The sequence below is a fragment of the Uloborus diversus genome, chromosome 7 (genome assembly GCF_026930045.1).
Source record: "Uloborus diversus isolate 005 chromosome 7, Udiv.v.3.1, whole genome shotgun sequence".
In the NCBI taxonomy this organism is placed as follows: domain Eukaryota; kingdom Metazoa; phylum Arthropoda; class Arachnida; order Araneae; family Uloboridae; genus Uloborus; species Uloborus diversus.
Genome location: NC_072737.1, coordinates 165,488,557 through 165,503,248, shown reverse-complemented (window position 1 = coordinate 165,503,248; position 14,692 = coordinate 165,488,557). Strand labels below are relative to the sequence as shown.

The 14,692-nt window shown below is 31.3% G+C and overlaps 1 protein-coding gene across 1 annotated transcript in view; it reads right to left on the bottom strand.

Moving 5' to 3' along the window:
- The window catches only part of LOC129226208 (cysteine--tRNA ligase, cytoplasmic-like), a 68,081-nt gene that overhangs the window by 16,181 nt on the left and 37,208 nt on the right, over positions 1–14,692 (bottom strand). Inside the window, exons 11-13 of the mRNA XM_054860808.1 lie at positions 9,034–9,162; positions 6,040–6,273; positions 2,123–2,223 (exon numbers count right to left, since the gene is read on the bottom strand). Coding sequence (XP_054716783.1) covers positions 2,123–2,223; positions 6,040–6,273; positions 9,034–9,162 — 464 coding nt within the window. The remainder of the gene's footprint in view (positions 1–2,122; positions 2,224–6,039; positions 6,274–9,033; positions 9,163–14,692) is intronic.

The following is a 14,692-nucleotide window of genomic DNA, read 5'->3' as shown; positions in this document are numbered from 1 at the left end:
CATTTAAAATAAACAGTATATTTCCAAGGCTAACAAAATATTCCTCAAAAAGAAAAATAGTTATTTATATGCAAGTGTGAAAAAAGTATTAAAATGTATACAAGAATAAATTTACCTTTATATGATAAAACACAATTTTTTTAATTAATCCACTAACTTTAATACACACAGCATAAAGTGTCTAGCTTAAACTTAACATTTGAGATCCTGGACGTACTGTGCTGGTAAAAAAATATTGCATTACCCTCGCATTTTCACAACAATGGGATATATGAGAAGTTTTGGTCGACTGATTAAAGATGAATGTATGTGAAATTCTGCAAAACTTATGAAATAAACATTTAACAGCAGGAATCCGATAATTGTTTACTTTATTTATGGAAATACATGGCCAAAACAGTAACAAGTACAATGTGAAGTGCATCCACGTTGCCAAGTACACAACAAGAAAGTAGAGGTTTTAATTGTAACACTCTTTCTGTTCAAAAATAAACAAAAGTAAAATGGAAATGCTTGGACATTATAAAATGTAACCTAATATTTTGTTGGTTCGCCTCTAGCTTTGATGACAGCTTGACATCTACGGGGCATTGAACGGATGAGTGATTGAATGTATTCTTTACTGAGTTCATGGTGCCAGACACAAATTATTGATTCCTGGAGTTTTGCAAGTGATGTTGGCTTATGTTTCATCACTTCTACTCCCACTCTATTCCAACAGTTTTCGATCAAATTCAGATTGGGGCTGTTTCCGGGCCAAGGCAAACTGCTGACCCCATACTCATTTTCCCATTTCTGAACCTGTGCTTGAGTTTAGAGAAAAAGAAATTACTTAACCCCATGTCAATTTAAGTCTAATGGCAGGATAAAGGTTTTTAAATTGTTACTTACCAGTTTTGCCTTATGGCACGGAGCAGAATCATCCTGGAAAATAACGTTTGGAACTGAAGTAAAGTGATCCCGGATAGTAGGAAGCAATTTCTCCTCCAAAATGCCAATATACACCTGAGCGTTTACTGTTCCTTGCACAAAGTAAAGCCCACCAACTCCTTGATCAGAAATACATCCCCAAATCATCTTGGATACTCGACTTTGCGTTGAATGCAGTCGGGATGATATTCCTCTCCTTTGCGGCATCTAACTGTGTGCTGTCCATCGGATGAATGCAGGTTGAATTTGAACTCGTCCGAAAACACAACTGATTTCCATTGATCGACAGTCCACCCTTGGTGAGCTTCTGCCCAGTCTATATAGACACTGTTTTCTCATTTTTTTGGTCAACAATGGCTTCTTTCGTGCTCAACGTACCACCAAACCTGCACCACACAGTCGTTTTCGTACAGTAGACGTGGATGCGTGAACAACCCAATCGTTTTCTCATGCTGTTCTAAGGTCTGTGGAAGATGATTGTCTGTTCCGAAGACTGAATCGTATCAAATACCTGGCCTGTGCTGCATTGGATATTCGTGGACAACCATTGCCATTCTTTCTTAATGTGCTTCCGGTGCTCTTTAGCTTATTCTGTAGTCGAACAACAGTCGATTGCGAACAGTTTATTCTTTTTGCTATGGAACGTGACGACAATCCTTTTTTGTCCAATGCAACAGCAATACTCTTCTTTTTCGGTGTCAGTTCAACATATTTCGACATACTGCAACTCATAAGTCTAGATCGTAAATGAATGGGTCGAATGTTCAACTGGTTTTTTTATACAGTTAGAAGAATGATGCAATCTTACGCATCATATACCAATGCCAATTCGTGTTATATGATGCAAGAACTGTTAATTATTTCATAATTACTTATAAATGCTAAAAATATTTGGATTTCAAGGGTGATGCATTTTTTTTTACCATCACTGTAGTATAATAATTTTTGTTCAGGAACAAAAATTGTTCCAACTATCCAGAATTCAGTTCTCAAAGACATAATGGCATTGCAACAGATCATAATATTTTCCTGAATGTTTTGTTGATACACTAATCAATGTTTATTAGGTAGCGAAAACCACACAAACACATCATTATAAATTATTTTTTCTACATCAACAAAACGGTTATCAAATTACAATTTTTAAATAATAATTTAAGAAAATGCTATTTCAACTTTTAAAAACACTCACAAAGCTTGTAGTTGTCTTTCTTCGAGATTCCACTTTTGAAAAGCTGCTCTACCAAATTTTGGAACATCTCTAACACAATCTTTGACATTCAAAATGAATTCCTATTGAAATAAGGGATACAACATCAAAGAAGATATTTTTAAACTATGTAAAATTAAATAATAGGTATGTACTACATGGGGGTAACAAAATCTTGAAAAAAAAGTTCCCCAACAATTCCCTAATATTCCATGATTTAGTTCCAAAAATTTCCTTGATTTTACAATTGTGACAAGCAGTAGTATTTTGTTTGAAAATTATGAGGAAAAACAGTAAAATTTTATATCAGAAAACAAGAAAGAAAACAGTATGATTCAGAGGCATATTTGGATGTGAAGCCGCCCTCCAGGGGTGTTAAATTACAGAGTTGGAAAAAAATCAAGTTTTTTTTTTTTAATGCTTTAAATCTGATTTTTACTTTTATTTAATACTTAAATCTAATTTTTTTAATCAATTTTTTTCAATGAAAGCTGGTCGAAAAAAAATTGAAATGCACTAATAATCAACTTTATATTAATAAAATTATAATTGCTAATTTTAAGTAATTATAATTATCTTCTTAAAGTTCTTCATTATACTTTTTTATGTTTTTTAATTAAATTATTTATTTTTATTCCCTAACACTATGCGTAAGAATGTTGTCTTTTCAATAACTGAAGTTTCAGAAATTTTAGATACTGCTGAATCTAATGTAATAATAATAATGTACTGTTGCACAATAAACAAATTACTATTTAAAATTATTTGAAATGCGAAATAGGCAATTATATGTGCAGTTAGTATGTAAATAATATAAAACTAAAATTTGCTGTTAGCAAATCTCATCTTTCACCATCAAAAACTTATTCCTACAAAAATAAAATAAAATAAAATAAATACATATTTTTCTAACAAATTAAGAACTGCAGTTTGAAGCAGTTTTTGAAATGAATAATCTTTGCACATTTGTTTCAAAAATAACTTAAATTTTGAAAACATATTTAAGCAGGGGAGATAGTGGCCTCAAGTAAAAATTTCTGAAGACAATGAAAATTTTCAGAAACAATGAGGAAGTTTGACTCCCCCCCCCCCCCTCCAGTAAAAACTTTTCAAATATACATACAAAGATCATTGGAAAAAATGTTTATTTATTATTTATTTATTATTATTATTATTATTATTTTGAAATAATTTTCATTTTTAGAATGCGTTGTCAGTCTAAAACTTCCAGAAACGGCAAATCTAAAGTTTTTGGAATTTTCGAATTACAAACAACTCTGACTTAAAGATTTAAATGAAAAAAAAAAAAGTTTTGAGCTTTTATAAACAATTTGAAATTTCAAATAAAGTAAACTAAATAATAATAGTAATAAAACAATATGGTTTAATCCAACAGATGCAGAGATTGCACTTAGTGGTGCGACATCTGTGGCGTAACCCTATGGGGGTGCTCCCCCCCCCCCACCTAGACACGTATGTCCGAAAAAAATGTATAAAAAAGGGGGGAAAATCGCAAAACAGTTCTTTCCTAGAGAGCAATAAAGTACGATTTTCTTCTGAAAAATATGTTAAAAAATTACCTCCAACTACTCCCCTCTCCCCATCTGAAAAAAAAAAAAAACAGCTTCAGGGGCCCGCCCCATAATTCCACGCTTCTTTTGACCTCCCACTTTTTTGGTGCATCAGCTGCGTATGGTTAAAGGAAACATGCTTAGATAAATGTACGCGTTATTAAGCTTACAATCATAAAGTCGAAATTCTCGCAACCAGTTACAAGCAGAGAATGTATTCTTGGACACAAAGCACAAATTTTATTTTTCTATTGATACAAAAGAAAAGAGAGCAACTTAAGTGGAAGCATTGAAACGCAGGCATAACAAAAAGTTTTGGAACTAAAACAATGAAATTTCATTACGTTTTTTAACCAAAATTTAATATTATACCAGAGCAACCCACATCCTTACTAATATTATAAATGTGAAAGTTTCCTTTGTATATTTGTTTGTAATTCTTTCACACCTTAACTACTCAACCGACCATCATGAAATTTTATGCACACAATACACATTGTCGGGGATGCAGAATAGAACATAGGCTACTTTTTATCCAAAAAAAAAGCATTCCAAGATTTTTTATTCCAATTTCATAGGAAAAGTATTGATTTGCAAGGATCTCATCAAAAAAAAAGTCATATTTGTTCGATTTCTTAAGCATGTTAAGGCTTAAAAAGCTTCACAATATGAATTTTACCTGAAGTTTGAGGGATAACTAGAACACCCCCTAATTATTCATTTCAAGTTGATTTCATATTCTAACATGGGGTTTATCTTCATTTTTCAAGTATTGGCAGCAGTTTGTGGTCACGTAATTCAAATTAAATAAAGTTAAATTTCTGATTTGTAGCAGACGATAATTTTATCATAAATATAATAAAAAACAAGCATGAAGAAATTTTAAAAAATACATAAATATAACCTTTCTTAATAAAATATAGTCTGTTTCATAATTATAGTTTTTTTTTTAAATTTTTACATACTCAAAAAAAAAAAAGGATTGAATCTTCATGTTTTTTTTTTTTTTTTTTCAAATATCTACTGCGCTTTCTGCGAGTTTTAATCGCTGTTGCGGAATACAATAGTTTGGCAAAATTCTGTTAAGTTGACGTTTCAGCTGCCTTTACCATGCTCGGAAATACTCTAACAGCATTTATATCTGTCATCACTACATTCCAAAACTGAAAACTTACTAAATTAATTACAGCTGTAATTAAGGAAAGCAATCTTTGCGGGTAATTGTTTTCTAAAAAGTAGACATGGATAATTGCACTGACATTTAAAAAAAAAAGAAAGAAAAAAAAAGAAAATCCATTACAGGTACGTCAAGCCTCTGTTTTCATCTAGGGAGATTATTTTGCAGTTTATCCATAATTATTTAGAAATACCACACAATATTTGTCTTTTTAATGGACTTTTAACCAAAACAAACCTTGAAAAGAGTCTAAAAGTTTCATCAAAATGAAAGATAATCAGCAATAAACAATAAATTAATACAATAAATAACAAATTAATTGTGCCAATAAAAGTAAAATAATGCACCAAATAAAAAACAAGCTACTTAATAATATGAAAAATCATATTAAAAAAATTGCCAAATCAACTTTAAATGCCCCATTAACAGTTAAATAATTAAATTATACCAATAAAAGGAAAATAATTCACCAAATAAAAAAAAGCTACAGTAAACTCCCGATTATCCCCGGAATAGGGTGTCACGGTAACCGTGGATAAGCGAAAACCGCGGATCATCCGAATAATAGGTAAAACAAGATACTTAGTGTATTCAATAGCCCAAAAATATTAAGATCCCTCTCACACACATTTAAACTATAACTAAAAACATTGCTACATTGCATTTACTAATACTGAATATGAAAAAGGAATGTATAAAATCTAAAATTGAACAATAACTCAATCATAAGTTTAAAGAAAAAACGTGAAAAGACCCACAGATAATCCGAGCCGCAGATAATTGCAAATAATCGGGAGTTTACTGTACTTAAGAACATGAAAAATTCTATTGAAATAATTTGCTAAATCAACTTTGTTTTACATGTTAATGGAACCTGTAAACTAAATAAATATAAAGAATCAAAAATAAGATTAAAAATTCTACTATAATGCAAAATTTGAAAAAGAATAAAGATAATGATGATTTAAATGAATTTTTTCAAATTTTGCTAATGTAGCAAGTAAGTCGCCGGGCCATGTGACATACGTACCTGCAACGGAAAAGTACCCAAAAAAGAACCAAATTATAACAATAAATTTTATCACTTCTTTTAGCCAAAATTTGAAATTATCCGAGAAAGACCCACAAATTAGAAAATAGCGAGTAATTACCATTATGAGCTTTTCATAATGCAGAGCAATGTCTAACGTCTTTGGGCTATAGTCGAGAGTATCTTTCCACGAATGAAGGAGGAACGCAAGCCTTATTTGACGAGCTGTGTGCTCCTTCAAAGCAGCCTTTATCGTGATGAAATTCTTCAGGGATTTAGACATCTTGCAATTAGATATCGTCAAATGTCCAGAGTGCAGAAAATAGCGAACCCAGTGATCATTGTCATAATATGCCTAAAAAAGAAAGAAAGGTTGAAACCTAAATAAGAGCTGCAAAGACAAGTTTTGTTTGCATACAAAACATAGTTCTTTTCATTTTGGAGACAATCAATCTTCTTTACTAATAACAAAGCTGAAAGTCTCTCTGTCCGGAGGATGTCTGGATGTCTGTGACGTGCATAGCGCCTAGACTGTTCGGCTGATTTTCATGAAATTTGGCACAAAGTTAGTTTGTAGCATGGGGTGTGCACCTCGAAGCGATTTTTCAAAAATTCGATGTGGTTCTTTTTCTATTCCAATTTTTAAGAACAAAAATATCATAACATGGACGAGTAAATTACGAAATTATCATATCGTAGAACCGTAACATGGGTACAAACCAATTGGCGAGAAAATTCACCATACATTATTTGTAAATATACAGGCGAACCAAAAGACCTTTTAATTTTTCTATTACAGGCAAAGCTGTGCGGGTACCACTAGTAAGTAATAAAAAAAATATTTTTAAATAACGCATTCTCTTTATTACCAAGACAAAATATCGCAAGCCAAGTCATAGCTACAGAGCTGCCAATCTTTCAAGTGTGAAAAATCAGGAGATTTTTTTCTTTCACCCAAAGATACTATTTGCAACCTTCTCCTGCATTAAGAAAATTGCCAATTTTAAAAACATTAAAATACGGAAATCAAGCATTTTATCATTAAAAAAAGTGGCAGTTCACTGGCTTCTTCTTCAGCTTAACTAAATAATATATATTTTTTATTTAAGTAATACTGCTCAATATTATTCCCCTCAAAATTGGGAGAGTTGGAAACTCGAACAATGAGTATTTGTTTGGATGATGCTCAGTGTAACGGTTAGTCATCAATTTCACGGCGAAATATACAGGGTGAGCACAAATGATGAACCCGATTTTGAAAAATCATATTTTTGAAACCACTTCACATATTACAATAATAACTGATACATGAATTTAAATATACCAAAAGATTGTTTTTCAATGCAGTCCAATTACACAATTGTGCATGTTCAGTTATAAATGTTCATCATTGAAATGTTTTATCACAGAACATCATCTTACCTGCAATACAATTCATTCCTCACACTTAGGAGCATCACGCTGTCAATGGTTTGTAATGCAGAACAAATGTGTTCCCAAGGTTTTTGCACTATTTTTGGCATCGAGAGAGGTGATAAACCGTAACTGGACATGAGGATAGTAGAGGGGGACAGAAATTGGGGGGCACCCCCCTCCAGTTTTTTTCCACACAGGAAACATTGAAAATTTTGAAATTTATAGTTCACAGTAATGTATTCAGAAATTTATAATACTTACACTTGAATGATTTTTTTTAAATTCAAAGATATATATATATATATATTAATATATATATATATATATATATATATATATATATATATATATATATATATATATATATATATAATGGAATATATACATATATATATATTACATTATCCCACATGAAAAACCACAGCTTTGCTAATGCAAGCTCTAAGATAATTCAATTTCCCTCTACACCAAATTATTATTTGCTACTTTTCTCATTCACACTGTAATCTATACACAAAACAGAATTAGTGTATACTAATGTCAGTTCGAGTGCTTAAGTTAACAAAACAATATGTTTTCAAGCATTTTTTGAGAAATTTCGAATACCGGTATTACATTTTTAAAATATTGAACACCGGTATTGAATTTTTGGTCCGGTATTGCAATCCCTAGTTTGGTCATAACGGCCCTAAATTTAAACCACCATATCAGGATTGGCAATGATGTTAATAGTAAGGATTTTGGGAAGTTGACCCCCGAATCCCCCCTTGCTGCACCACTGCAACCAAATGATTGCTGCTGCTGTGCAGGCCTAGAGGGGAGTGGCAATTCTGAGCAATTGCAAAGTTTTCTTTGAAGTTAATGTTATCTGCTGAACTTTGAAAATAATCCAATACTATGATTTCTTTGCAAACATGTGTTAACCACTACCATTTTTCATGGAAGCTAAGGTACTGTTGTGTAAAGAAGCAGAATACTGTCCTCTCAAAAAAAAGGAATAAAAAAGTTTTTTTTTTTTTTTGGACCTGGGAATTATTTAAGAAAGAAGCACTTAAAACCACTTAATTGAATCTAATTTAGTAGCTTTGGATTTAGACCTGAATTGTAAATTTGTCTAATGTAGTAGCCTCAGATTTAGACCTGAATTTTAAATTTAGTTGGAAATTGGGAGGCGTAGTTAAAATTTTGAAAATTCATGCTCATTAAAAAAATAATAATATTAATAAACCTTTTTCAATGCATTTAGTTTTCATTTATTTTAAGAAGAAAATACATGACTTATGAATGTCAATATGTACAGCATTTAAAGTACTTAAGCACAATAGTTTTCTGCTTAATACTCAAACCACTTAGATTTTATTTCTCTCCATTAAATTATACAGAATGAAAACAAGTACACCTACAAAATTCTAAATGCAATGAAATTAATTTCAACCAAACTCTGATTTTTTATTCATAGCAAAATATTATTGAAGCCATTGCTGTAGTGGGGGGGGGGGGTGCCATTTCCAAAAATATTTAGTTTGTTACTTTAAAATTAATACAAATTTACTTTTAATTGGTTTTAAACCACCTTAGTTATTTGGAGTTAATTACCCAGACAAGAGTGAAGCATAATTTTTATAAATCTGCAATATCTTTTTTTTTCTGTAACAAGCTCCAATTAATACAAATAAATACTTCAAACATAATTATTTACCTCTGCTTGAGCCAATTCATTATCATGATGAGGAAACTTCAAATCAAAACCACCTGTATGAATATCCAATGATTCTCCAAGAATTTCACTGGCCATAACTGAGCATTCAATATGCCATCCAGGTCTTCCCTTAAAATTTAATTTTATATTGATTCAGAAATTTTTGATAGCATGTTACTAATATTTACATATCAAACCTATTATAAAAACTTTTTTCTGAAATTTAGGAAATAAATTAGCGTTTTCATAATCAGATACAGTGAAACTTCTTTGGGGCGCCTATTCTCCGTTCTTGAGAAAACTGTTCATTAATAAAGGTTGGTCCCTCTTAAAAGGTTTTCTTGAACATGCAAAAAACAGTAACGGCATGAATAGAAAACATTTATATTGTGCTTATGGTACATTAAGAATATTATTGTTACAAAATAATAAAATGTTTCTTTACAAACTTTTAACACAAAATATACTTCTTATTTTTCCTTTTAGAAATGAATTTGCTTTAAAATATGAGAAGCAAGTGTGAATCCAGGGGGGCGGCTATGAGGCTGCAGCCGCCCCCAGACCAGAACTAAATTATTTTTTTTTAATCCTTTTTTTTAATGTCTATTTACCTTAATGTAAATTTAATTTTAATAAAATGATATAATTTCCTACATCCATCCTATCTTTATCATTTAATTTGTTTTCCCTCTTCTTCAGGTTGATTTACAAATTTGCAATAGTAACAGGGATGTTAGTTTTGCGAAATTCCTTTTCCAATTTACCTGTTCCAAAAATTTATTTGCTCTCTAAAAGAAGGAAAAGAGAAAAAAAAGTGCAGATCTCATAGTTAATCCCCCCTCCCCTCTTTTTTTATTGTTGTTTTAGTATCAATTCTTGACAATTTTTCTCCAGTCTTGCTGTTTTTAACTCTTAGTTTATGAATTTTCAGCTTTTCTTTCTTCTAATTCGTTTACACCACCTGCAACTGCTATGCAATTTTTTTGCATCCTTAACAAAAATCGAAAATTTTGCTTTTAAATTGCTTAGCATGGTGTCTAAAATGCAAGATGTTTTTTTGTTTTTGGTTTTTGATATACATTGACATTTAAATTTTAAAATTTTACTTTAAATACCAAATTTTAGATTTCAAGTGTGACTCAGAAAATTTCACTAGCCAATAACACCCTTAGATAAACAGATGATGAAAATATAGTTTTTAAAAAATGCGTTAGTTTACATCAATGAACTGTTGGGAATTCTAAGTGATATTATCAATTATTTGTTTATTTTGATATATTTGGCTTTAATTGAATCCCAATTTTCTTTTATCTTGCAAAGTCACAAATGCTAATTTCAATGTATGTAACGTATTTCCCGATCTTAGACACGTGCGTGCCTTACGTCATGAAATGACGAATTTCCTTTTCCATTTGATTGGCTGCCGTTCTAACATCGGGAAATGCGCATTTCACATGCAAATGCTGGATGACTGTATATGTTGCTTCTGTAGCTCAGTTGCTTTCTCTCTATTAAGGCGCCGTATTTTAGTTTCATAGCCAGCCAAGTCGGCTACTTGCCGTCATGCTCTCGATTAGGCATTTTATAACTGTAAACATTATCTGCAAACCTTAAGTTTAAATAACTGAAATTTCGATTGCATAAATGATTCTTCATTTGTCATAATGCAAATTTACAAATAATGGTTTTGCCTGTTTTACTAAACTAACTATGCTTCGAGAGAACTTATTTTGCAATATCATATTTCATATGTAAATAGTTCACCTAGGATGCCACTGTATCATATCACCAAGGAGGAAATAAAGACACAATTTCAAATACAGGTATTGTTTTCTGAAAAGGACTCGTTACACTCTGCAACTAAAACTGCACTAGTTAAATTAGTCATCCGTGCGATAACTTCATTGCACAATATGAACTTTGGTGATGTCAAGCAGGCATAAAATTTTAATGATCTCAGCCGCGCCCAGAACAAAATCCTGGATTCGCCACTGATGAGAAGTGTCTGCTTGAGATTCTTTGTTTTTTCCGGAACAACTTTGGCTTTTTGTTTATCTTTTAGCAGCAAAAAATAATTACAGTCGAGTCCCGACTTACGCAAGGAATGCGTTCCAAGACTCTTCTCGTAAGTTGAAATTTCGTGTTGTAAAAAAGGGTATGTGTACAATTTTTTTTGAAACATACCACAAATTCTTTAAGACACTTATAAACACCCCTCAAACTGCTTTAAAGCATTCCTCAACAAAACATTAAAGTTTCTTATGATTAAGAACTGTACTTTTACTGTAATTAAAACATAAAAAAGCTGCCTCATTCAACATAAAAAACTGTTAAGATGAACAAAATAAATGATCAATGGCAGGGAAAGACATAAAATAAAACTACATGGCACGTACATCACTTATACTTAATGTCGTGCTACCGTCGACGTACTTTTTAGTTAAGCATCTTTACAAACTTTAGATGAAAGAGTGGACTAAGGTGCCATTTTATTTCATCAACTTTAATATTTAGAAAGAAAAAAAAGAAAGAAAGACGCCGAGTGGTTACTTGATGCACTAATAAAGCAATGCGTGTACTAGTATGGTGAAGGGAACTTCCGCTATCAGTGACGCAATAGAGATAAAATATATTCACGAAATCAATATTTAGGATCCAATAACGAAACCGATACTTCCTTCCAAAAAAATTCGTATTGCAGATGAGGAATTCGCGTTAGCTCTAAAAATCGTTACTCGGGAAAAACTCGCGTTATAGCCATTTCGCGTAAATCAAATCGCGTTGTAGCAGGAGTCGACTCTATTAAGCAAGAAATAGAAATGACTGATATGTGTCTAAACTAGTGATGTGGATCGCGTAAATACCCAGTGGGTAGGTAAATATTTTTTGGGTATTTACCCGGGTATTTACCCAAGGGCTGGGTAAATACCCAAAAACTGGGTATTTTACAAAAAAAATGCAAAAAGTGAATGGGAATTTTTTTTTCAAAATCTAAATATGAAATAATTGGTAAAACTGATACATACATGTGTATTACACAGCTTATAATATTTTTAATTGAAAGACTTGATGAAATTATGGAAGAAACATATCGTGAACCAAAGAATCTTTCTTTTCAATGTCATGATTGGAGAAGTATAAGCAATTCAATGATGAACTTGGAAGAATAAACAGAGAGGTTATTAAGATTATGATGTTATTTATTTATTTTATTGCTGTTTAAGTGATAACTTAAACAGAAATATAGAAACAGAAGAAACAGTTTTCACATTAATAAGAAAAAAAAAAACAAAATATTGTTTTCTATTGCCTTGCTCATTTGCATTTGCTCCCCGGTACTTCATGATGAAAATTTATTCAAACTATTTTTAATACACGCAATTAGTGATGTAGGGTGGGAAGGTAAATATTTTTTTTTCGATATTTATCTGAAGGCAGGGTAAATCCCCTAGAAATTGCGCATAATGCAAAAAAAATTAAATAAATTAGGTGGTATCAAAAGGTGATGATTTTTTTTTTACATAAACCAAAAAAGGAATGATTAAAAATATAAAACTTTATGTATTATAATTTTTTTATTGAAGGCTTAATGAAAAAATAATATGCAGAATATGCGTGAACACTTGAACTAGGTTTGGAGGAAATTTCTGTAAAAGATATAGGTAAATAAAGAGTAATAATAAATTGAGCGACGTTTTGATCTCATGCAGTGACATACATATTACTGGGTGATAAAAAATTAGGACCTTAAAAAAATTGATGGTTTTTTTTTTGTAACCAGTTAAGCTTTTTTCTTTTTGTAGAATGGCTTTTTATATCTGAAATTTGGCTATCAACATTGATTAGGCATATCCAACACATTTAATGTGAATATCATATTTGATTGCTAAGTTGTTTCACACAATAATTCTTTAAATATGTGATCAAAATACAATTTTGGGCAAAAATTTATTGTTTTGTATATGGTTGGTTATATATATACATAGTGGAATACATACAGAAAAGTATTTTAGTTGAATATAAATTTTTGAAATAAATACCCGGGTATATACCCTGGGTATTTACCCCTAAAAATAAATACCCAGGTATTTTACATCACTAGTCTAAACTAAATGTTCTATTGCTTTTCTTTCTTTCTCTTTTGGTTTTCTTAAACAGATGATTCCTTCATTTGTTGCTGCTGAGTTACGCAGTTTGCTGATCATCGTTAGAAGTCTCGATGGTCTCTCCTAGAGGAGTTTTAACACTGAGTTGATAGGGAGTAAATGCAATGCCTTAGGAAATTGATCATTAATGGAGGTGTCACTGTATAAAGGTGGTTGAAGTATGAATGAAGGTGGTTGCTCAGAGAAGTTTCATTTAGAGACGTGCCGAGTAGCCGAGTACTCGGCCTTTCACTACTCGGCCGAGTACTGAGTTACCGAGTACCGAGTTCCAATTATGTTTTAAGAAGAACTACGACACAAGTTGTTTGTGTGTCAATAATTTTACAAATAAGTTACTTTTTTAAACTAAAGTTAGACAAATACATAAAAGGTAAGATTAATAAAGTTGGAATTAAATCAAATTATATCAACCTATACTTCTAGTCCGCCAAATGTAAATAATTTTTAAAAGCAAATGGAGCATCGTTAAAAGCACAAATGTGCAGGAGCACTGCAGACACGTGTTTCTGCAGTACAAGGAACATCTTTTTCAGTGCATAAAATGTAAGCTAATGAATGTAAAAAAATACGGCTTTTTTACGATGTCTTTAAATCTACAAGCTCACATTTTGTGCATTAAAAAAAGCATTCCTTGTAATGCCAAAACACGTGTCTGCAGTGTTCCTGCACATTTGTGTTTTTAACGTTGTTTTATATTTTAAGGAAAGGTATTTTTATGCTTCAAAAATCCATTTAATAATATAAAAAAGCGTAACAAACTTCATTATTCTCAAAATTTGAATTTGACTTTTAAATTCGAATTGTAAATGATTGCAGCATATTATATGCTTACGCTTTTTTATTAGTTGTAAAATCTGCTTTGAACAATATTCAATTTTTTACAACTACTCGGTATTGGCCGAGTACCTGATCAAAAATTTGCTGAGTACCGAGTAGTTACCGAGTACTCGGTACGTCTCTAGTTTCATTGTATTTTCAATACCTGCATAAATGTATTTCAAACTCTGAAAATCGGAAACATAAGTCAAAAATTAGTTAAATGAACTTCAATGCTTTGTGTTTTTTCCTACGCAAAATATGAGAACTAAGACAAACTTACATTTGAGTAAGGTGATGAAGTGGGAATTTCTCTAAGACATTTTAAATTCAGCGATTTTCTAAAATAATCATTTTAGCTCAGCAAGAAAAGTTTAAAATCTTTACTAATAATAAAGCTGAAAGTCTGTATGCATAGCGCCTAGATCGTTCGGCAGATTTTCATGAAATTTGGAACAAAATTAGTTCTTAGCATAGGGGTGAGCACCTCAAAGCGATTTTTCGAAAATTTGATATTGTTCTTCTTTTATTCCAATTTTAAGAACATTTTACCAAGCAAATTATCATAACATGGATCAGTAAATTATTAAATTATCATAACGTGGAAGCGTACCTTGGGCGAGCAAATGAACATAGCAAATTGGTGAGAAATTTATCATCCATTGTTTGTAAATAAG